At 40.6% G+C, this 25,663-nt stretch overlaps 1 protein-coding gene across 3 annotated transcripts in view; it reads right to left on the reverse strand.

Moving 5' to 3' along the window:
- Positions 1–25,663, reverse strand: part of ENOSF1 (enolase superfamily member 1) — a 66,000-nt gene that overhangs the window by 8,867 nt on the left and 31,470 nt on the right. The window contains exons 3-14 of one of the 3 annotated variants that reach the window (XM_069957720.1): positions 18,868–18,973; positions 13,791–13,899; positions 11,887–12,002; positions 8,992–9,078; positions 7,008–7,034; positions 5,643–5,715; positions 5,523–5,561; positions 5,042–5,124; positions 4,910–4,944; positions 3,149–3,236; positions 1,986–2,120; positions 956–997 (exon numbers count right to left, since the gene is read on the reverse strand). In XM_069957720.1, the coding sequence (XP_069813821.1) occupies positions 956–997; positions 1,986–2,120; positions 3,149–3,236; positions 4,910–4,944; positions 5,042–5,124; positions 5,523–5,561; positions 5,643–5,715; positions 7,008–7,034; positions 8,992–9,078; positions 11,887–12,002; positions 13,791–13,899; positions 18,868–18,951 (918 nt within the window). In that variant the 5' untranslated portion in view covers positions 18,952–18,973. The other 2 variants (XM_069957721.1, XM_069957722.1) reach the window with 2 other exon arrangements.

Genomic DNA, 25,663 nt, shown 5'->3' on the forward strand with positions numbered 1-25,663 from the left:
GTGCATGGCACCGGTGTATTCCTGAGCACCGGCCAGGCATGAAGCACTGGGGGCAGGCCCGCCGGCCCCCAGTGTGATGAAACCCCCTCCCCTCTGTGACGCGGCTCCATTAGAATCAATAGAGCCGTGTCACAGAGGGAAGATGGTCACACTAAAGGCCGACGGCCTGCCCCCATTGTTTCATGCCCGGCTGGTGCTCAGGGATAGACCTGGCGGCGGTTCAAAAAAAGAATTGCAGCTCCAGCATCCCTGCGCCATGTAAAAAACACAGAGTAATGTACCTAGTGGTACATTCACTTTAACATAGCACCACTATATTCCACAGCATATCACACTTCGAGATGATCAAACAGCTGGAATTTTCAGGTTTGTTCAAACTCGAGCCATGTTGAATGAAATGGTTCGAGTTCTCAGAACCTGAAAATTCGATCATTCCTAATATATCATGTTGGGGTGTAATAGTACTAACAAAAACTACAGCTCTCCAATGACGTAAAATGTTTGTTTAGTTTTTTTTCACAATACATTACATGGTACAATGCCATTAAACCTTGCGTTAGGAAGATTGTACTGACAATGAATGAGAACTTTTTTTTTTTTTTTTTAAATAAAAGCATTTATTTATATGATTCAGATAACACACAGAAAACTACTAGAAATATCTGTGTTTTGCATTAGACTTTCTGAAGGTACTGATTCTCCTTATGGCATCCTGCTGGTAGGGAGTCTACATTCTCATAGACTTGTCAGTGTGCCATGCTACTGGGGCTTTTAATTAGTTCAAGAAGTAGAATAGACTCTTGTATGTCTGGCTTTAATCTAGTCCCTCTGATGAAGGGTCACTAAGGCTGCAGCTGTTAACCTCTCAGATTCCTGTAATCTCATAATCTATAAACATTTTTAGGTATCTCAGCTGTCACATGGCAGCCCCATCATTATGAACAGTAGCACTCACTTGCTCTCCTGTAGCAACTCCGATTCCCAGTGGTGCTAAGGCCTAATAAAGAAACAAGCTGCTTTAGATATATTGATGATTGATTTTTTTTATCCATTCCCTATGTCTACCCCTCCCCCTAAAAAAACCCACTTGCTAAGGATACAAGTATATAACCAACATCCAGGTGATAATGTAAGTGTCACATGCAGCTGAATGTGCAGATTGGTCGTTGAAGCTTCCGAGCATACCAATGAGGATACAGCATGCTCAATGTTGTAGCCCCAGCAATAAAAACAGGAGACTGACATCTAGTGTAACCTAATAGGGTTGTAATGTTAATGGAGAAAAAGGATAACTCTCCATCATTTCAGATTGTGCCGGGACCATGTGTCAGATGAAAGTCTTAATGCTTTATCCCCATTCATTAGCTTGGCTAATGTTACAACCCTGAAGCTGTTTTTTAAAGTAGGCGTTTAATCTTATTTAGTAACATTGTAATGAAAAATGCTAGACATAGGTGATAATAATAATACCTCATAAATAGTACTATCCTTTATCATTATAGCAGAAATGTAACGTGAAGATCCCTGGATGTAAAACCTGTAACATGGTCTCTCATACTATGTGCCATTTATAATACGTCTTACGTAGTAGAGGCCCAAGGGCTGGGGCACTGTCTCTGCACCCATTACCTTATGTCACCCTTTATGATAATCTTTCTTTAATGTGATGGCATATGGCTAGAATATGCCATCACTGTATGATCTGTGGGGTTTTGACCTCTGGAACACCCAAATTCAGTGCAGTTTACTGTTGTTGTTTTTTTTCTCTACACCTGATGTGTTTGGAACTTAAGCATTTCCCATATTCAAGTAGTGAAAAAATAATACTTACAATAAAGAGGCCACAGTGTTAGTTAGCCCCATTCTAAGCACTATGATCATAAAGTGATGGTATACTCTAGCAACACGCCATTATTAAAGATGGGAAAACTCTCATCCGGCAACTATTACCATGAAATATACTTATCAATATAGATACAGTTTACCTTGGAAATTGTTCCATGGCCAAGTATATCATCTGGTGATGTAGGTTCTTCAATCCATAACGGTTTAAACACAGCTAATTCTTTTACCCAGGCAATGGCTTCATCCACATCCCATCTCTGATTTGCATCAAGCATCTTAAAGTAAAAGTAAAAAAAATGTCAAATTTCTTTTCCGCAGTGTAACTGATGGACGTCTCATAACCTAAATGACTGGGAATTTTTATTGCCCAAACAAAACCCCTAAAAATATGACTTTAGATGTTATGATCTGCTTTGATGTTTTCTGCATTTCATCAACATCTTATTTCATTAACAATCCTGGTTCTTTACACCTATATGCCGGCTTTTCCTTTGCATTTACTAACAAAAATAAGATTGATTTTAGACTTATTTTTCTACTATCTACATGCTTCAGCTTTGTACTCCTGCACTGCACTACAGATACATTCAGGGCTGAATTCTACAGAAGGAGGGTATATGTGTATGAACATGTCTATGCCTTACATGTTCAGTTCTACAAGGGCCCTGATGGCAATCGGGTCTATTCTCTTCAGTAGACCTGTCACACAGAAAGGTCACCACTAGGTATGTGCATGTAAGAGAAGTCCTTAAAAATTACATGCAAGTTCACCTCATCACCCCCCCATCCCCTGCCCCAACTCTCCATCATTTCAGATTGTATCGGGACCATGTGTCAGATAAATGCTTTATCCCCATTCACTAGCTTGGCTAATGTTACAACCCTGAAGCTGTTTTTGAAGTCCAGTATTTAATCTTATTTAGTAACATTGTAATGAATAACGCTAGGCGTAGGTGATAATACATGAAAAAATAGTACTATCCTTTATCATTATAGCAGAAATTTATTAAAGCTCCCTGGTCCATTGTAAAATCTGTAACATGGTCTCTCCTACTAGGACAGAGGTGGCAGCAGAGAGCACTCACAACTTCCTGTAGGACATACAGCAGCTGATAAGTACAGGAAAGCTAGAAGTAAATTACAAATCTTTAAAACTTGATTTGAAAGAATTTTTTTTTTCTGCCGGAGTTCCGGTATAAAGAAGGGGTCTAAGTCAAGAGCTGGAGAACAATGATCCATTTCACAGTCCTTGCAGAGGGGCACTGTCTCTCTATTGTTTCTTCTTACATGTCAGAGTACATACCAGTTTGTTGTCAGGGCCAATCATATCCCGGATAAGTTTGCATCTTCTTATGTCATCTTGTAAGTCAGCCCCAACTTTTACTTTAAATCTAAAAATACATACAATAGTAAGTATGGCTCAAAACATATATACATGGATTTAAAGGGAATCAGTCACATTGAAAATGCATTCTATTCTATTCTGCATGTTATATATAAGGATTGATATTAAGTTTTATGGGAAATGTTACAGGATAACTAGTAGTTTATTCATGTAAACCTCTGTTCATTTTTGGCTAAGGCTAGGGTCACACTCCGTTTTTGCAATCCGTTTAAAAATAAATAAATAAATAAAAACGGATGAAAACGGATTGCAAAAAACGGATGCAACTGTGTGCAGAGATTTACATCTAAATCTTTCCCACAAAACTATATATCAGTCCGCTCAGCTCCGCCTGCTCTATAACATGCTGCCTGCAGATTAGAATGTGTTTCATTGCGACAGGTTCATTTTAAGCTCATAAGCAATAGTAAATAGACCCAGGGGACTTGTGCATCTTGATAAAGATGGGTTTAGCATGTTTAATCCAGCACCATTTATGAGAACAGGAAACACTTTATGTAATTAAGTGAGAAGGAAAACAGTAATCTGTTATACATTTGTAATGTTACATAATCCTGCCAAACAATGCTGAATGCTAAATACCGCATACACTTACTGTAATCAAATACCATTCAATATTCCTCGAACATTTCACTCATACACTTGTATCAAGTCTCCTTGCTTCAGAAACTTTAATCACATGGATTTTAGATGTATTACACGGCGCAATGTTCCGGGGGAAGCAAATGCTGACCTGTCATCTCAGCGCTCGCTTTCCCTTCATTCCCTGCTCCTAGCCTGTGCTATTACACAAACTGACAACAAGCAGGGAGCAGCGGGAGGGACCGCACAAACAATCCTTAGATCGTTCGGGCTGCCTATTGTCAACGGAGGCCTGCTCCCACAACTCCTAAAAACCGATGTGCCATAGACATCGTGCATGTCGGCTGATCATGTACTATTACACTAAACAATTATTGCCTACGCGGTAAGTAAGACTGATAATCGTTCAGTGTAATAGGGCCTTTAGGCTTGAAAGTAAAGGTTTCATAAAATTGCTTACAGCTGACTTTTAGGACTGTAGTAATAATAATGCTTTTTAGTAGGCCACAAGGTACAGTATATAATAACATTTTTGGAAAAATGTTTATTGTTTAAGTAACAATAGAAGCCTCAGTACTGCCCTTCAGAGCCTTTCACACAATGAAGTTATAGTTTAGCAGTACATTAACTAGGAAAGACTAGGAAACATTAGAGGAAAAATAGGGTGTTAAGGTCCAGCCCTGGGCACCAGAGGGAAAAGCAGCCTTTCCTTACAGTGTAATAGCAATACAGGTGGAAGTGGAAGTTGCTTTAGTGAGGTTGTCTGATAGGCTCTGTTCAGACCTTTTCCTGCCCAGCCTCAGTCTCTCCCCTTCTCTTCTTTCTTTCTGAACCCTTCCCACTTTCCTGCAACTTGCTTGTCTTTCTCCTCTGCATATATCTTTTTAACTTACTATGACTCTAATTTCTATGCTTGTTCATTGGTTTCAACCTTTATTTTGTGTTCTGTGCTCTCAGCAACTCGGCCGTCATACAGAGGCAAGGTCACAAGGAAACTGTTCAATGACAGTCAATGAGCACAAAACTTTGAGTAGAGTTAAATACGACAGAAATACCCCAGTCATTGTCAATACCCACCTTGTCCAGCCCTCCTTTAATGCATCAGAACATAGCTAGAATGTAAGAGCGATAGAAGAATTTAATGGCATTTTAAAAAAACGAATATAGCACATTTATCCCATGATTACGTGGTAATGAAATCACCCAAACCTTTTGAAGGTTTTCATCTGAGTAGCCGAGCCAGGCACAAGATGTAGTATATGCTGGGTATCCACTCTTTAACATGTGCTCCTCTAAAATCAAGTACAGCTGTCTGTTATTACACAGAGAATATGCAATTCTTAGGTTGTGTTGTACTATTGTATTATTCTACAGCACTATAGTGATACACACGTGGACAAAAACTATTTTATCCAAGTGTGTAAATACAGTCTATTAACATGCCCTATATATCGTCCCCCCCCCCCCCCCCCCCCCCCCCAACTAGTCAGCTCATGTATGGAGATATTAGGGCCCATTTACACTACGGAATCAGCGCAGAGATTCCACTCGGGACCCACGTCTGCAGACTCCGTGCCCTAGTGTGAACGGGCCCATAGTGAAATTGTACACATCCAGCTGTTTAGTGGATACCAAGTATAGTGGGTTGGCGTTGAAAAAACAAGGGTGAAGTGGAGATCATTTTTTTTACCTCTTGTTTCCTGTCTTCCCTTGCCATTTTGAAGAATTTCTGTAACATAAAATTGCATATTAAACTTTCTCAGGAGGCAAAAGGCAATGATTTTATTTCAAGTATAAGAATGAGGCTTACCAAGTGCTTGTGCCTCAGTCAATACATCCGTTATATATCTAAAATCAATACACAACGCCAACTGTTCTGGAGTCTGTTGAGAAGAATGGATTATAAATGATGCTATTAGCATGCAATTAACGCCACAACTACATTGCTTTAGTTTCAACAAAATAACCATTTATATTGTAGATACATTGTAATGGTTTAGTAACAGTTCACTTTTCTGCTGCCCACTCCATTTACTATCTATAGTTTTTGCTAAATGAGTCTACACAATAACAAGCTCCCCATTGTGATCTTCTACGGAGTACAAAATAACCTTCTTCTCCTGCAACTACTTAATTATAAATTACTTATTGTTGTCAGTAATTTATTCATCTAGCCCAGTATAAACCCTTGTTAACATCGTCCAATAGGAGGAGAGAAAAGACCGTGTCAGGGTCCATTTACATGTACGCGATCTGCTGCAGATTTCAACAGCTAAAATGCATGGCAAGCTTAAAGGAGAAGTCTGGTGATTTATAAAATCAGGCAGCCGGCAGGGGGAATTTGATTACAAGTCTGAACTTACCTCTGCCCGTGCCCGAGGCGAGCAGCGGGATCGGCCTGGGACCCCTGCCAGGCTCTGGGTTCTCTGGCGCTGCCACGTCACGACCCAGGTGATGGACTGGCCGCCCAGCCAGTCAGTGACTGGGCGGGACGCTATTCCAGACACTGATTGGCTGAGCAGCCAGTCCATCAGCCGGGACAAGCCTCTCCCCCACCCTGAGTGGTGACGTGATCACAACTTGAGGGTGGGGGGGTCCCAAGTCTCCCCCTGCCGGCTGCCTGATTCTATAAATTGCTGAACTTCTCCTTTAACTACTAACTCACTGCCAAGAGCTACCACAAGCAGTTTCCTGACCCAACCTAACCCAGACAGTCCCACTTTCTGAATGTCTAGTGTATAATGCATAGATAGTATTAGTCAATAAGTATTTTAAAGGCTGTTTTACACTTTCTGGAAAGTTGTGCACTTTTTTTTTTTTTGCTTTGTTCAGCATAAACTTTAGATAGGAAACTGGATATAGGAGGATGATCAGTCTCATGTGATTATTGCTGAGGCATTTCCATACACTCCAACATTATGATAGAATAATGTAAAAGGTAGCCGCATAGTCAGCATTGTTTTAGTATTGCTTTTTTTTGAGCCCTGTCAGTGCCTCTACCTCAGGTGCCTTTTCAGTACAAATGCCACAGAATTCTCTTTTTAGAGTTTCTGTCCTGGGCTGCACCATCAGTATGGGATGGGGCATCCTAGAAATATGTATGGCGCAAAGTTGGCGCCATTTGACATGCAAATCACATGACAGATAGTGAGTAGAAAAAAATGTAAAAACTTACCATATCAACTAACAGCTTCCAAAGGGGCTACAAGATAAAATGTTATTTAAAATTAACATAATACATGTATTAATAATTCTTCATTTCCTGTGAATGATAGGACAAGAATGACCATCAGAAAAGATTTGCACTTCAGCAAGGTGTTTTCTTGTATACCAAGTACTACTGTTTACTGCTTTTCTAAACAATCATAGTTAAAGTGTCATTATAAAAAAAACGTTTAACATGTCAGAGAGAGTGTTCAGACCCTTACCGATCATGAGAATGAGTAGGGAGAAGTGTGTGCTTAGGAGATGAGAGCAGACCATGCAGCAGTGCAGTCCTCTCCCGCGCAGTCTCATGATCGGTACAGGTCTGAACACTCAGACCCAGACTGATCAAAACTTTTAACCTGTCTCTATGACATTACAAAAGCTTTTTATAACAAACACAGACACTTTAAACTTTTGGTTATAGCCTTACACGTTTTTTTATATGATTTGCAGTGTAGTCTGTTATTGATAGAAAACCATCAACAAGCAGGTCTTTTATTATTAAAATTATATGGCTCTTGCTGCACCAGGGCAGGCTAGCTTACTCCTTGCAGGTTGTCCTGTTTAGAAAAACATTTTCATAGACACTATTAGGAAATTCTGATGTCATAGGGCAGAGGTGACTGTGGCCCTAGACTCACTTACATGGTGTGGCCCTCTTTATATACACAAGGGTGGGGTTAATATTGAAAAAAAGCTTCTTGCACTCTTTTTAACTACATCTGTGTCCTTAGGATGCAGATGTAGCTGTATGCTATGGCGGAGACTAGAGCCATCGGCTTGCTGCTCCACCATACACTCATGTGGGCTGCAGTTACATTTGTAGGCCCACTGCCTACAAAACTTGACAGTGACATTGTGAGTGCCTGAACTCAGCAGCTTACAATGCAGGTAAAAGGCCAGAAGAGGTCAGGGAATAGTTAGCAAGGGTGCTGGAGAATTGAGGAGCCAAAGATGCCAGCCTGACTGTTGCAGTGGGATGTTGTCTGTATATTACAGCTGAGGTCCACTGGTTGGGATGTATTCACCAGAGGCAGCTCACCAGTGAGGATCCTTTATATATTTTTATATCAGCCTGTCTTTGTACCGTGCTTATCATACACGGCACAATGTTTGATTTGGTTGTGCATTTTAAGTGTTTTTAACCTGTGTGTCCCACTTGTCCTCTTGTACCAATAAAATTTATTCCTGTTATACTGTAATTGACTTACTTTGTTAATATTCATTTTTGGATGTGCCACCGATATATTTGGCATGCCTTTGTTTGTGGGTTTGATTCATGTTGTTTCATGCCAATCCGGTTTGAGCACCCTAGGAATCTTTTAGTGTGCTGTCTCATTGAATATATCATTTTGTGGGGTAGTGCCTTGTCCGCTTCTGTAGCTCTATGGCACAGGGATCCTGGTGGGGCAGTCCCTTTGTCAAAATGCCGCCTGGTTCCTGCTCTGTGCCTTTTTGTTCCTATGCACCTGTCTAGCTTCATGCACTGGCAGTGTTCCCACTGCATTTTTATATATTTTTTTTTACATTACCCGATCAGCGCAGGAATCTTGCTGGCACAGTCGTTTTCTTAAAACGCCGCCCGGTTCCAGCACTGTGCATTGTTTTGTTCTATTGCACTGACCATTTTAGGCAGGCCGTACCCCCCCCCCCAGTGTGACAATATCTCCTCCCCTAAGTGACGCCGCTCTGTTTATTCAAATCACAGAGGGAAGGGCATATTGTCACTCGGGGGGGGGGGAGGGGGATTGAAGCTGCCTAAAATGGTCAGTGCAATAGAACAAAACAATGCACAGCGCTGGAAGTGGGCAGCGTTTTAAAAAAACGACTGTGCCACTAAGATTCCTGCGTTGATCGGGTAATGTAAAAAAAAAAAAAATGCCTTCCCCAAAAGTACATTCCCATTAAATCTAACAATTGTGCAGCATTCAGCAGATATATAAAAAAAATACCTTTTTTTCCTGTTTGGCCCATAGATCCCATATCGCATTGAGAACTGCAGAGGTAGCCAGCTGCACCACTCCTTTTTCTGGACCAATCTGAAAAAAAGAAAGATAGTTTCTTTGTTTTAAAAGAGGTTATGGTTGTCCCTGAACAAAATTCTAAAAAACCTGTTCCAGAACTGTAAAAAGTAATTGAGCACCGTCCTTGCACATTTGCACTTTTCGGCACGTGCACCCCTCATGTGAATACACTCTGTGACTTCCTGAACCAGTTAAACCTCATAAACAGCTACTGTAGAATCTAACCATTGTAACCAAGCTGCTAAATATTCAGAACGCTTACAACTAACTATAGCCTGACAGCGTACTAACAAGATAAATGGTATACACAAGTCTTGTAATTGTGCCTTGTGATAAATAATTTAATAAAACTTGGACCAAAAATATGTGAAATGCTGAAAACTATGACGTAAAAGATTTTTTTTTAGAGAGATCAAGATGACTCAGAAAATTAAATTGCCTGAGGGAAAACTGTAACTTAATAAAATATAAGAAAGAAAATCATCGGAATGATGTATAACCAGGGTCTATGGTATTCCAAAGGATGCAAGGAGGTAGCACAGGATTTATCTGCACTTCCATTAAATAGGAAATTATACTTGTCATGTTTTGTTGAAAAAAACCGAATCTTTTTATCTTGACAACATTTACAACATTTTTGCATCCTTTATTTAAGGAGAACGATTGTACTAAATGTTTTAACATGGCATACATCTCAATATCAGTCCTTGAATAGCAAAGAAAAGGTCATTTTTTATTTTATTTTATAGTTTTAATTTCATTGTACTTCCATGACACTAGCACCAGCTTTGTCATTAACTGGAAAAAGCTGAAAAACAAGGAAAACTGAGTGTTTAGAAGGGTTTTCACTAATCTGGGCAGGGGATGCTGACACCCTGTGCCCCCTGCTGATAAGATGCAGTAGCCAGACAGGCCACAGTGAACAGAACCAACTGCTAACAGCCTCATTCACTGCATACCCTTCAATTCATGTCCATCATTTTTGCTAGAAATCCCCACCACCACCACCTTAAAAAAAAAAAAAAAAAAAAGCATTTTCCAAAATTCTAGTGACTCAATTACCATGCCTACAATGACGTGTATTTCAAGTATTCTTGCTGGTTTGAGCAGGACACATTGTACCACCTTTGTTTGCAGTGCAAGGCTGTGACGTTTTATCCATTGTGATGTAGTCTTATACGACTGCAGCTGCCAATAATGGTGCGGCAATTGACACAAACCCAGTAAACTCAGAACAGCACAGAAGAGACAGTAGGCAGTGTAGCAACACAGCATTTTCAACACAGAAAGTATTTTTGGAACATGCTTGTCCTAGTGTGCAAGCTTCAGTGCAATACACAATATAACAATACAACACTGCTGACAGGTGATAGTGCAAAAATATGATAATACTTTAGATAGGCCCAAGAAAGCAGGGAAAGTGAAGACTCGTGTGTGAGGGTAGTGAAGAGGCTGGATAGGAGCCCTTGCCTAAGTAGTAACAGTACTCTGCCGGGATATGTGTTGAATAGAATACTTGAACAAAGAATCCTCATACTCACGTTTAGATATCTTTGTATTTGACTGCTTTCTGCCTATATTAGTCCGAAGAGTGAGATAGTACAAGTCCCAGGTCTCTGTCTCTGGGTGGAGCTGACTAGCAAAGATTACCTCAACTAGTAGAGCGTAGTGTCAGTATAGTACTTTGGCTGTGCACCTTTGCTTTACTGGGGATCAGTCCCTCTTCCTCTCCTTTTGAGGGTGACTGTCCTGCCTGAAGAATCTTCGGTGTAGACAAGGATTGGCCCTAGTTCCAGACTTTCTTTAGATTGTCTGGATGGCGCATAGGAGAGAGTGGCTGATCGTTGCCTTTAAACACTGACTATTATACCTAGCAATTATCAGCAGTAACGGCCAATAATTGGCCAAATACGGCTTATAATCATTTTCTAAAATAGGGTCCCTTAGAATTGTTAAAAAATGTGGCCCATTCTACTGTGAACCCAGCATACCAACTGGAAAACTTAAAGTAAATCTATCAGCTGCAATTCACGTTCCAATCTGCTAGATATTGGTTAGGCCAATGAGACACATGGTACATTCATATATCTGTCAGTGTTTTCAGAACATAAGAATTGACTTCCCCAAGCTGAGGGCTGTAATGTCTCCTTGTCTTCCTCTCCCATACCTAACACTGCTTGAGACTCCATTGCAGCTGACAGAGTCCTATTAACCACATTTTTATTTAATATAATTCTAAGTCTAAAAAGAAATTCTCCAAAATTTCTAAAGGTTTATTTCACGAGAGGAGGTTTTCCTCCTATTGAACAGATTTGCAATGTAATTTAAATTACAGGTATTAAAGGTTTATTCTATGTTATTTCCCCTGTAAGTGTGCTATGTATGTATTGTAGGTATATGAAGGTATTAGTTTTGATGTGGAGGTATTGGGGAAAACAGTCATTGGATTCTCATGTTACCTGGAGTGACCTTATTCCCATATTTTATTGTAAATTTATGGTATGAACTGTATGATAAACTGGAGAAAGCAGAAATAACAGCGCTTTCTTTTGTCTTTTTAGAGGAGCTAGGGAGAGCCGGCACAACATCTCAACCCTGACATCCATTTTAGATGCCTGTGATATATTTTGTAAAAGTAAAATCCACTTACCAAACATACACTTAGAACAAGAAATATCGCTGATGCTCACATTCTCCAAACACATTTTCTTTTTTTTTCTTTGTCACAAAACTATTAGTTTTTGCTGACAGAAGAGATATTTATTTTTACTGCAGAAAACTTAGGAAGATAAAGTTATACGAAGGTCAAATCGATTACTATACCCATCGGAGCTGTCCGTCACTCGTAAGCTGTCTGTAGAAAGCTCGGAAATTAGTTACAATGTCTTCAAGATTTCTTCCAACCACGAGATGTGACAGCGCGTTCACAGCACACACCACTGCAAAAACAGGAAAAGTAATTGGAGCCATGCTGCCCTAGATCTTCACTAGAGAATCCATCTATAAAACTGATCTCTTCATTTTTAAAGGGGTATTTCGGTGTTCTACAATTATTGACGTATTGCTCAGGCTGGTAAAACCAGTGGCCAGTGTTTGGCTAAATAGGCAGGTGCTGCTCTAAACTCTCATTCTTTTTTTCCTTTTACCAGCCTCAGTAACAGTAGCGGATTTTAATTGGTCCGTTTTGGGTGACAGACCGGGGTCCTAAGATCCTGGGGGGCCCATCACCACCCAAACAGATTTAGACTTTCAGTGGTGTATTGTCTCTTGGCTACAGTTCTGCCATGATTTGCAAAAAATCACTGCTTTTTACTGCAATTTTGCAAAAATCAGGTCAAAACTGCTGCCAGGAGACAGTACTGAAGGACCTTATTGTGTGACTATAATGTCACCTCTCTAATTCTAATAACTGCAGTGCACTGACTGAAGGGGGCTTTTTGTCATCTGTCGCTGCTAACCCAGAACTAAGCATTAGTGGTTGCCTATCCTGGTAGGACCTGGCCTTTACTGTATTAACAATCATAAAAAAACAACCAAGTGGGGCAGGCAAGTGGCAAACAAAGTGCAAAGGTGTGTGTAATAATCAATGTGGGTCCAGATTATAGGTGGAGCAAACAGGAATATGCCCTTTTATCTAATGCAGCGTTTACACACAACGATTATCATTCGAATTTTCACAATAAGGATCGCATTTGAGCGATAATCGTTCCGTGTAAACACAGTAAACAATCAAGCGACGAGCAAGAAATTGTTCATTTTGGTCTTCTAGCACGTTCTAAAATCGTCGGTCGTTTGCTAAAAATTTGCAGATCCCTTCGTGTAAACAGTCTTTCAAAGATGTGAAAGATGGGCTTAACCGATCTTAAAAACGATCACAATTACGTTTTTTCTTATGAAAACTAGACTAATCCATTCAGCATAACCTCTCCATGCCTGGTTTCAGTTTCATTATCTGGCCTCCACATAGAGGACCATCATTTTTAAATTATGTTCACTGTGATTGCTTTGGGCAGATCAGCTCCTGTAAAGTGAGGATTCTTCATCTTGTTGAACATTTCACTTGTCCATTCTGGATGAATGAAGAGAAAAGAAAACATAGGCAGAGTCTGGAGAAGTACAGGAGCCCCATAGCTACACAACATTTTTTAGGGCTTCCACACAGGCCTACAGATTTTGTGGCTGCCATGCTACAGGTGGCCCTGCACCCTGCAGAGGGCATTGCCGCTCAATTTACTACTGTTATTGCTGTAAGGCTGTCAGAAATCACTACCCCTAAATCCTTCTCTTCTGAAGTCTTTTCCAACACAGTACTGACGATGTGATACTCGGATAGAGGATTCCTCCTCCCCATGTGCATTATTGTACATTTATAAAAATGTAAGTGTGCATTTGGTGAAAGTCCTGCCTATAACAAAAACCATCAACAATGTGCAAATTGCCTGATGTGACAAACTAGTTGATAGTTCTTTGGCATACAGTATGTTACATCTGCTTCAAATGTTTGGTGTCGTTTGCAAAATAGACCATGACACCAACGTGTAAACTGTAGACAACACAGAAAAAAGGCCGCCAGGTACTTTATATCTTCAGTACATATTGGCTCCAATATTAACTCCAAAGCTACAAAAAAAGTCCTGTCTGTTACAAGATACCTAAATGTGCCTTGTATATGACTATATTGTAAAACTGGGAGCAGGAAAGAAATTACTATGTAAATATCAACTTACCAATCTCTGTGCCTTTTCCTAAAGTAAATGTTAAACCGTAGCCTTTTACTGCGTCTGCTGCATCAGTTTCTATGACAACATATGCTGCGGAGTAATCGGGGTCTGTGTGCTGTGTTACAGGGAAACAGAGAAAATGCACAGTCTGATACGTGGAATTATATTTCTATGACAATAATTGGGAGGTGAATGGTTTGTGGTTGACTCCATTTTTACAATTCTTCTATAACTCTGTGATTGACAGTTTTAAATAAGTAACATGTTAGGAGTATGGACTAAAGAAGACGATTCCCCTTAGAAGTCATTGTATCACTTTAAAGGAGACCTATTACATATGGTATACACTGAAATATACAAGACATAGAAATCAGATTTGCCATAGAATGTCATGTTTAGATCCATGCAGAACAGGGCACCAGTACTTTGTGTGAATAGTGGCAGAATAATTTCTGTCTTTTTTTTTTGCATTGAAGTCAATGGAATGACGGACCTGCAATGCACACAGTGTATAAAATGACGGACGTTATCTGTGCGGACGGCAAAATAATGATCATGTCAATTATTTTCAGACGCCTTTTGCAAACGGGACATTATTTTTTAGTTGTTCACACACAGTTTTTCTTTTTTGACTGTACTTTCTCAGTTTTTATGGAATTTTTAATTAAAGACACATCCAAAGGCCAATTAGTCCACCTAAACTAATGCACTGACAGGCGGCCAATCCTCAAAATAACGGATGGCATTTTGCACTTAAAATGACGGACGTCATTTTAAAAATTATAAATAGACAAGAAAAAACGTTGTGGGAACATAGCCAAAGGGTGTAGTTAGGGTGTAGCAAGGCATACAACCCAAGTACTGTCAACCTGTCTAGACCAGAGTATTCAGCAAGCAATCTTTAGCTACTACTCTGATGCCATAAGTCAGGTTGTTGGTATAGAAATGAACACCTGATTGTGAAGAGATGGAAAAAGGGATGCAGGAAGAAGAAACAAGCAGGGATGAAGGAGTTGCACCCAGCCACTGGGGAATCATAGACTCTGTTACATAACACAATACCAGTATTATGAATGGCTAAGAGAAGGTTGGGGTCATGTTACAGATTTTGTGTTGAGGAGGTTCAGGTTATACTCCATGTTGTTACAGAGGTTGTACAATCTCAAAAGTAAAGGTGGATACAAAAAGGCAATCATAAATTCCAGCGAGGCATTTTAAGTGAACCTGTCACATAAAAAATGCAGTACTATCTGATTAATACATAGTTTTGTGGGGGGAAAATTAATTAGTCAGCGTTGTTTCAAACAGCTTCCCTCCATTTGATAGCCAATGGGATTACTTACTTTATTAAAGGGTTATTTTCACCTTCCCTTTTTACCTTGCACATGGCTTGAAGATTGCTCCACTTCCCGATTTGCTCTGAGGGGCGGGATCCTTCACTGTGATTAGTCCTATTTACCAGCAGCTCTAGGGCGGGCATCATGGCTGCTGGCCTGTGCTCTGCTGTTCTATGCTGAGCTCAGCTACACCAGCTCTGACAGCTCCACAGAGCTTAGTGTGATGGATTACCTCAGAGAGGCCTGTACACACACTGATGTATAAGTGAGTCATCAGTCTTGCCAGGTCACTGCTGATAACAGTGGTTGGAAACCTAGACAACCAGCTGTCAACACATCAGACACATCAGAGGGCTTAGCAGGGAGGCAAAGCTAAAACAACAACAACAACAAAAAAAAAACAGTTGCAAAGCTGCCTTCAGGAGACTAGACCTAGATACAAGTAAGTATAGCTTTGTTTTAAAGCATGATAACAAAAAAAAATAATGAATATAAATTGCAAACTTGCTTTATTTCACATCTACTTTTGATTTAGATTTTGAAAGTTATAACTACAGTGACACTTTAAGTCTTGGCGAACAGATGTCTCCCTTCTCTTCAATCTGCTGTCTACTGCCTGTAGTCAGGATAATTGTCTCCAGTCCCAGAGCACTAAATTGACACGTATTAGGGTGGCACTTAGCATGTGCTCTGTGCAGGGAAAAGAAAAAATGAGAGAAGCTGGACTGTGTACCTGCAAGCTTTAAACTAGTCGGCTTGCTGTAGAATATCTGCACTGTTCCTCAGGTAAATCAAGGTTTCCTTCTCATCTCTGACTACCCATAAACTTTAGGTCAGCTGTTCCTAAACCAATGTACCTGCTGTTGTATGCCCACAGCGCTGTGGTTTAAGCACCAACCAAACTATATATCTATCTGCTCAGCTCCACATGCTCTGTAACATGCTGTGCACAGAACGGATCATATTTTCAATGTGACAGGTTCCCTTTAATCATAGTCCATTCATTGAAATGTAATTCATTAGCAAAGAAGGAAACTGTAGTTACTTAGCTATTGTTACAGTAAGGCAATTTAGTAAATCTAGTAAAGTTAAAGAGACTCTGTACCCACAATCTGTCCTCCAAAAAAAACACTTGTACCTTCAGCTGCTTTTAGTCCAAGATCTGTCCTGGGGTCTGTTCGGCAGGTGATGCAGATATTGTCCTAAAAAACAACTTTTAAACTTGCAGCCCTGTGTCAAATTGGCGTGGCCTAGAGTGTCTATGCCCTAACCTTGCACCACCCCTCCGTCCCTCCTCCCTGCTCTCTTCACCATTAGGAATGCTCTGGGCAGTATTTTTCCTATTTCTCACTTGTCTGAAAACTGCACAGGTGCCTTAATAATCCAGCACATGTGCAGTGTTCACACAGGTGATGAATAGGAAATCCTGCCCAGGGGCGATACTAATGATGAGGAGGGCACGGAGGATGGACAGAGAGGCAGTGCAAGCCTAATGCACAGTGACTCTAGGCCACGCCAATTTGACACAGGGCTGCAAGTTTAAAAGTTGTTTTTTAGGACAATAACTGCATCACCTGCCAAACGGACCCCAGAACAGATCTTGGATTAAAAGAAGCTATCTGAAGGTACCGACGGTTTGGGGAGGGCACATTGTGGGTACAGAGTCGCTTTAAAAGCATGTCCCCTGTAGTATTGTAAGCATGAACAGAATCTCTCTGTAGATATCAACCAGTGAAATACATTAATGATTACTTTTAGTCACTGAAAAGAGGGCAAGGTGCAATAGGAAGCCCAGTCACAGCAAAAAGTTGATGTTTGGAGACAGGTAACTATTCAAAATTATAACGTGGATATTTCAAATAATAAGATGAACATTACATAGAGCCCCATATGTCTGAAGTCTCTGTTTCTTTCCACATCTAATATTGGATCAATAGGTATATAGCATCATAGAATCTCATGTACCAATACTGTCTCCTAATCTACCCTAATCTGAATAACAGTTTAGCTGGTATCTGCTGAAATGCAATGTGAGCACAAAAAAAAAAAAAAAAGTCTAAAAGCCCTTTTACATGGGCCGATTATGGGCTAGGAAAGTTGCTATATTAGCCAGTGTAATGGTATGTTCACACTACGGAATAGGTGAGGAATTTTGAGCGGAATCCATGCTGCCTGTCCTGTCCCATTTATTAATTTGATTCAAAGAGACAGGCAGAATTCATTTGATTCAATGGAACAGGCAGAATCTGCTTGAACTTCCTTGCCTGTTCCGTAGTTTGAACATATACTTTAAGTGACAGTGATCAGTTGATGGGGTCTTTTGAGCCTGCTTTAAAATTTAGCGTTATTGGCCTTATATCTTCCTATGTAAATAGGAGATGTGCGGCTAATAGCAAAGGGAAACTGCCAGCAAAGATATGCATATGTCCATGCTGTCAGTTTCCAGATCACATAAGCAGTGGGTACATACCTTCTGCACTGCTGTGATCCAGCGTTCTGCTCTCCGGCTCTCAGGTTCAGAATGATTGACAGCTGGAGGAGGCTTGAAGATAAAGTGATAGGATGGAAGAGCCGGAAGAGCGGGATGCCAAATCACACAGCAGCCCAGAAGGTATATATTTACTGCTTGTGTGACCTGGAAACTGACAGCATGGATATATACATATTACATGCTGTAAGTTTCCATTGACGCAGTAATGATAGAAGGAGTGCTCAGGTCTACAGCTGCATGCAGCACAGTGCAACTTATAGAAAACTAAATATTCCCTCTATTCCACTTGAAAAAGTGTTAGCTAGGTGTAACAGATCAGTCATAAGAGATAGAAGCATGTAAGAATTCAGTAGCTGCATCTATACATTAATATGGTGCATTCTGCATGTAAGTTGCACTCTGCTATCAATCAGCATGTCATATTGTGTAGAGCTGCACACATTTTAACATGTCTTAATATTATGAGCCCCTTATCAACTTGCATTTATATTGTAAACTGCACTGGGAGAAAATAAACATGGAAATGATTTAAAGGCTCACTTTTTAAATCCTACTAATACATCAGAGATGAGTGAATCTTGAGCACGCTCAGGTTTGTCTGAACGCCATCGTGCAGCATTTAATTACCGCTGCCTGCAGAAGATGGATGCAGCCCTAAGGAGTCCTGGAAAGTATGGCTGTATATATGTTTTCCAGGCATCCTTAGGGCTGTACCCAACTTCTGCAGGCATCGGTAATCAAATGCCGCACAAGATTTGCTAATTTTTAAGCAAAATATTACCTAAGCTTGTAACACCTACACCTAGAGATTATCCCAGCGTTTAGTCAGTTTACAACAGGAACCACTTGGCCAAAATTAAAGCAGAATGAATTTGCAATGTGACTTACATGAATATGTTCATATGTAGCTTTACACTTATAAGAAAGGGCATCTACCATGTTCCTTTATCAGTAGGGAGTTATATTTATGCTGAGGGAGCACGTTTACTATGGTAGTGTTGTCATGGTTGATTTGTTAAATGAATTTAAAAGGCATCTGCATACCGTCTTATAAGACTGTATTGAGATATCCATATTAGATTGCCCTCCTGCAGTACTATATTTCACATAGTTGCAGTGTAAAGACCCTCCAGATATATTTCCCTTGCACCGATTCCTATTGTACAAACTGCAGATGTTAGCTTTTGTGCTGCTTTCCTGAAACTGAAACACGGTTGCCATTTGTTATTCTGAGAGTACAGATTGTTAACCTTACCATGGCATCAGAACCGTGCTGACCCAGTGAGGTTGGAAAGCGGACATCCTTAACTGAGAGCCCAGTGATCTTTCCTTTCACCATATTGTATTTACACGTTAAATTCCTGCAAAAAAAGAAAGAAAACTAATTGCCAGCAATGTAAGAGGCAGAAGCCTGTGCAGTCTTGTTGCAGCCGCTTCCTCATATGTAGATTACTCTGGGGGTAGATTCACGCCCCATCAGCTGACCTTCTCACTTTGTGCTGACATGGATTGTAGACACAACAGCAGTTTAACCCTCACACTTTCTGCAATTCTGCAAGTTCTTTCTACACAATGCAGAATGTTTTCTTATAATTTGTATAAAAAATTTCACGTACTGTTAAAGGAAATTTTCATTCTGACAACTATTAATAAAATAAATAAGACTCTGTTCTGTTTACAATGTAAAGGGGTTATCCAGCGCTACAAAAACATGGCCACTTTCCCCCCTACTGTTGTCTCCAGTTCAGGTGTGGTTTGCAATTAACCCCTAGACGACCCTGAACGTAGGGTTACGTCATGGAAGTCTGTCCCCAGACGACCCATGACGTAACCTTACGTCCTGGGTGTTTCTCCCGCTATGAAGCGTGCTCTGGAGCGGAGCGTGCTTCATAGCAGGTGGGGGCCGGCTGCAAACAGCAGCCGGGACCTCACCGGTAATGACACGCTGCAGCGATCACGCTGCCGCGTGTCATTAACCCCTTAAACGCCGCGACCGCGGCGTTTAAGTGTAAGTGACAGGGGGAGTCCCCTGTCACTTACCGATCGGGACCCCCGCAGTGTGACTGCGGGGGTCCCGATCAATGAAACGGACTGCCGGAGGTCTCTCACCTTCCTCCGTGCGGTCCGATCGGCGATCTGCTACACTGAGCCTGCACAGGCATAGCAATGATCAGTGTATAAATCAAAGTAATGTATGTACAAGTCCCCCAAAGGGACTTCAAAAGTGTAGAAAAAAAAAAGTTCAAAACACTATTACACTACCCCAAAACCCCTCCCCCAATAAAAGTCTAAATCACCCCCCTTTCCCATTATATAAATAAAACATATAAAAATAAATAAATGGATAAACATATAATATACCGTAGCGTGCGTAATTGTCCGATCTATTAAAATATAACAAGCGTCATTGTGATCGGTAAACGGCGTACACGAAACGAGGGGAAAAAGTGCGCAGATTACCGATTTTATGTTACATTATATATTTTAAAAAATCTATAAAAAGTGATCAAAGCGTCCGATCTTCACAAATATGGTATTAATAAAAACTAGAGATCATGGCGGAAAAAATTACACCCCATACAGCCCCATAGGTGAAAAAATAAAACCGTTATAAGCGTCACAATAGGCCCATTTTATTAATATTTTATTGCCAAAAAAAAGGATTTCATAAAAAAATACATATATAACATTAGAGAATCTGTGTAACCTGCATATGGTTGTGTTCGGACTGACCTATAGAGTAATAGTATCATGTCGCTGTTACCATATAGTGCATTACGTAGACACAGGAACCCCCCAAACGTTACCTTATTGCATTCTTATTTACGATTTCACCTATTTATATCTTCATAAATAATATATTTGGGATTCCGTCATACATGTTATGGTAAAATGAATGACGCCATTACACAGTATAACTATTCCTGAAAAAAAAAAGCACTTACATGGCTTGTAGATAGAAAACTGAGAGTGCTAGAGCTCTTAGAAGGGGAGGAGGGAAAAACGAAGATCAAAATTTGCGCGGTCCACTGGGTTATTTTGGGCCTGGTCCTCAAAGGGTTAAGCTACATTTACTTCAATGGAACTAAGTTTCAAAACCACACCCAAACTGGAGACAAGAGAGGGGGAAAGTGGGCATGTTTTTGTAGCGCTGGATAACCCCTTAATTTTATTTTGGTCTCCCGCTAGTCCCTGTCGCCACCCTAGCCACTTGCCGCACTGGTGTCCTGTCTCATCCAGTAATTTGCTTAGGCGGAAAAATACAAGAGAATTGTATCCTGCCAAACGGGTAGCTGTGTGGAACCAGCAGGGTACAAAGCATAGATAAGTATTTTTATCTATGTGCATGCTTTGCCTGGTTGGCAGTCGCTTACCGACACAGTGTGAAGTTAGCGTAGGGACCCGTGTGAACCAGGAGACCGGCACGTGGTACACGGGGCAATATGGTTTGATCAAATTATATACCAACATCCTGCTGTTGGTTTTTAAAAATAGCCTAGCGGAATTAGTATTAGCCATAGGTGGGATGTGCAGCCGCTCCTTTCTCTCCATGTCGTATTTTATATTTCTCCCTTTTCTGAGCAGCTGGCACTCCCCTTCATAAGACCCACATGACCCAAATTGGCAGGATATACCTGTGCTCACATGTCAGTACCTCATGTCTTTACCATTCTGTCTGCAGTAGTGGTGGTGAGTGCAATACCATATTCATACTTGTGTTGTTTGGTGGCAGCCTTCCCCACCGGTGGTGCCGGCTGGGTTTTGGAGGGGCATTTTGGGTTTGGTCCTGTGACATTTGGGTTGCAGGGCCATTCCATGGCCTCCCTTCCCTGCATGTGCACACTTTGCAGGGTTGGCAGTCGCTGATCCACACAGTGTGGAGTTAGCGTAGGGACCCGTGTGAACCAGGAGACCGGCACGTGGTACACAGGTAATATGGTTTGATCAATATTTTGATTATATACCAACATACTGGCGTTAGTTTTTTAAAATATCCTAGCGGCATTAGTATCAGCCATAGGTGGGATGTGCAGCCACTCCTTTTCTCCATGTCGTATTTCTATCTTTTTATTCATTTCCCCACTGCCCATCCAGGCATTATACTTTTTTTTATTATTATACAAGGCCTGGAATACCCCTTTAAGTTTTCCCACAACGAGCAAGCCATCCTATAACTTTGCTAATGGAAAAATAAAAAAGTTACGGCCCACAGAATGCAGCCACACAAAATGACTTTTCCCCCATAAAGTAAAGTTTGTTTTTGTCAGTAAAGACAGTAAAATGTAAAAAAAAAAAAAGACAGTAAAATGTAAATAAAAAAAAAGTCCCCTGTTTCCCCAGCTATATTGCTATGTCAGCATAAGTGGAGTATAGAAAACCAAACCTGCTGATGCTTTATGTAACATGGTTTAGAAAAACAGAACATTTGTATATATTTTTTTTTACATCCCAGTGCATATGAATTTAATAGAACCCTATATAGTTAAGTTTTGTGACCAAGTGTATTTAACATTTGTGGCTTCATTAAACCCATCAAATCATTCAGCCATGTGACTGCATCACTGATGGATGACAGAGAGCAGCAGCCCCTGACCGTCACTCATGTCAGACTAAAAGCAGAGGTCCTCAGGTCTACACCATAGCTAAATTCTCTATATTGTCTCACTAATTACTTAAGAGGTAAAGCAAATAAGATATGTGGATAATTTGCTAGCCTACTCCACTATGACCCCTTCTCACACACACTGTTTCTTACGCTCCTTTTCTCTGACAGATTGGCCTCGCTACACTGATTCTCTGCTTCCAGTACTCACAAAATTGCCCCCTATGGCCCCCTACTCTTACATCCTAGCTCCCCATGCCCCCTCCAAGCACCGGCCCACCACACACACACACCGGCCCACCACACACACAGGACACACACATCGGCCCACCACACACACACACAGGACCCAAGCCCACCACACACACAGCACACAAGCACCGGCCCACCACACACACAACACACAAACACAGGCCCACCACACACACAGGACCAGAGCCGGGCTGGGGCTGAAAAGCAGCCCGGGCACAAAACCCCCACCAGCCCCCATATATATCGTTGCCCCCCCCCACACACACACACCCATTTCGCCAACTATTTCGAACAGAAGAATTTTTAGCTCTACTTAGTCACATTACTTTCTTACATATGTGAAGCCCAGAATTATCACAGAAGAAAAATAAGTGTACACTACCAATATAATCAATAATACCGCCATACAGTCACCAGATACAAGGTGTACACAGATGCAGCAGACTATTACACCCTCAAGACTACAGAATAGAATACAGCAGTGATATCACATACCAGGTGTACACAGATGCAGAAGAGTATTACACCCTCAAGACTACAGAATAGAATACAGCAGTGATATCACATACCAGGGGTACACAGATGCAGAAGAGTATTACACCCTCAAGACTACAGAATAGAATACAGCAGTGATATCACATACCAGGTGTACACAGATGCAGAAGAGTATTACACCCTCAAGACTACAGAATAGAATATAGCAGTGATATCAGCTACCAGGTGTACACAGATGTTGCAGAGTATTACACCCTGCAGACTATAGAAGAGTATACAGCAGTGATCAAACGCAGTCACAGGTAGAATACAGAACAGTTACAGAGGCTCTGTCCGCTCTCCTGTCATTGTGCTGTTCCCCTATCAGACTCCCAAATATATTATCCCTCGCACAGTAAACACTTGCTGTTATTATTACTATGTCACACACTATTAGTACTATTATATAGTGTGTGAGCAGCAGGACTATCCTCAGAAGATGCAATATTAGCTGTCAGCAGGGGTGGACACAGACAGCAGAGGATCCCTGTGCAAGAATGTGCCTGAGCCCCCCATAACCTAAGTATCCCCCCACTCTTGCCCCTACATAAGTGATTACACTGGACTCACAGGTGGCGTCTTCTCTGATCAGAGTCGCTCACTTTCTTTTTTCTTTCCCATCAGGCCCGGCCATCATGACTATTCTCCCGAGCACAATTCATCTCCGCAGAATCTGCCAGACAAAGAATTTAGGCTCCTGGCATTAGCACCATCCTTACTTCTATACACAGTCCCCATGAATTGCCACACACTGTAATAGTGCCCACTCTGTGCCCATATAATAGCCCTCTCTGCACCCCCATATAGTATACATAGCCCCCATTGTGACCTCATATAGGGTATATATATCCCCACTGTGCCCCCATATAGTATATATATATATATATATATATATATATATATATATATATATATATATATATATATCTCCCCACTGTGCCCCCATATAGTGTATATATATATATATCCCCACTGTGCCCCCATATAGTGTGTGTATATATATATATATATATATATATATATATATCTCCCCACTGTTCCCCCCATATAGTGTATATATATATCCCCACTGTGCCCCCATATAGTGTATATATCCCCACTGTGCCCCCATATAGTGTGTGTATATTATATATATATATATATATCCCCACTGTGCCCCCATATAGTGTATATATATATATATATATATATATCCCCACTGTGCCCCCATATAGTGTATATATCCCCACTGTGCCCCCATATAGTGTGTGTATATTATATATATATATATATATATATCCCCACTGTGCCCCCATATAATGTATATATATATATATATATCCCCACTGTGCCCCCATATAGTATATATATATATATCTATATCTATCCCCACTGTGCCCCCATATAGTGTGTATATATATATATATATATATCCCCACTGTGCCCCCATATAGTGTATATATATATATATATATCCCCACTGTGCCCCATATAGTGTGTGTGTATATATATATATATATATACACATATACCCACTGTGCCCCATATAGTGTATATATATATATATATATATATATATATATATGTATATATATCCCCACTGTGCCCCCATATAGTGTGTATATATATATATATATATATCCCCACTGTGCCCCCATATAGTGTGTATATATATATATATATCCCCACTGTTGCCCCATATAGTGTGTGTATATATATATATATATATATATATATATATATTTCCACTGTGCCCCCATATAGTGTATATATCCCCACTGTGCCTCCATATAGTGTGTATATATACATATATATATATATATATATATATATATATATATATATATATATATATCCCCACTGTGCCCCCATATAGTGTATATATATATATATATATATATATATATATATATATATATATCCCCACTGTGCCCCCATATAGTGTATATATATATATACACCCACTGTGCCCCCATATAGTGTGTATATATATATATATATATATATATATATCCCCACTGTGCCCCCATATAGTGTGTGTAAATATATATATATATCCCCACTGTGCCCCATATAGTGTATGTATATCCCCACTGTGCCCCCATATAGTGTATATATATCCCCACTGTGCCCCCATATAGTGTATATATATCCCCACTGTGCCCCCATATAGTATATATATCCCCACTGTGCCCCCATATAGTATATATATATCCCCACTGTGCCCCCATATAGTATATATATATCCCCACTGTGCCCCCATATAGTGTATATATATCCCTACTGTGCCCCCATATAGTATATATATATCCCCACTGTGCTCCCATATAGTATATATATATCCCCACTGTGCTCCCATATAGTATATATATCCCCACTGTGCCCCCATATAGTGTATGTATATCCCCACTGTGCCCCCATATAGGGCCACATGTATCATCCGGCGAACGGATGATTTTCGGCGGAAAGTGCCGATTTGCGTATTTTTTTATACACAAATGGCCGATTTGCGAATAAAATATTCGCAAATCGGCACTTTCCGCCGAGTACGCCAGGGGGCGGAAAAGAGGCGGAAAGTGGGCGGAACGGAGGGCGCGGACTCAGAGTCCGCGCGATTTACCATCCGTTCCGCCAAAATGTACGCCGTAAACCTACTCCAGTCCTCAGCTGGCGTAGGTTTTCG

Source organism: Dendropsophus ebraccatus, chromosome 2 (genome assembly GCF_027789765.1).
Source record: "Dendropsophus ebraccatus isolate aDenEbr1 chromosome 2, aDenEbr1.pat, whole genome shotgun sequence".
NCBI classification, from domain to species: domain Eukaryota; kingdom Metazoa; phylum Chordata; class Amphibia; order Anura; family Hylidae; genus Dendropsophus; species Dendropsophus ebraccatus.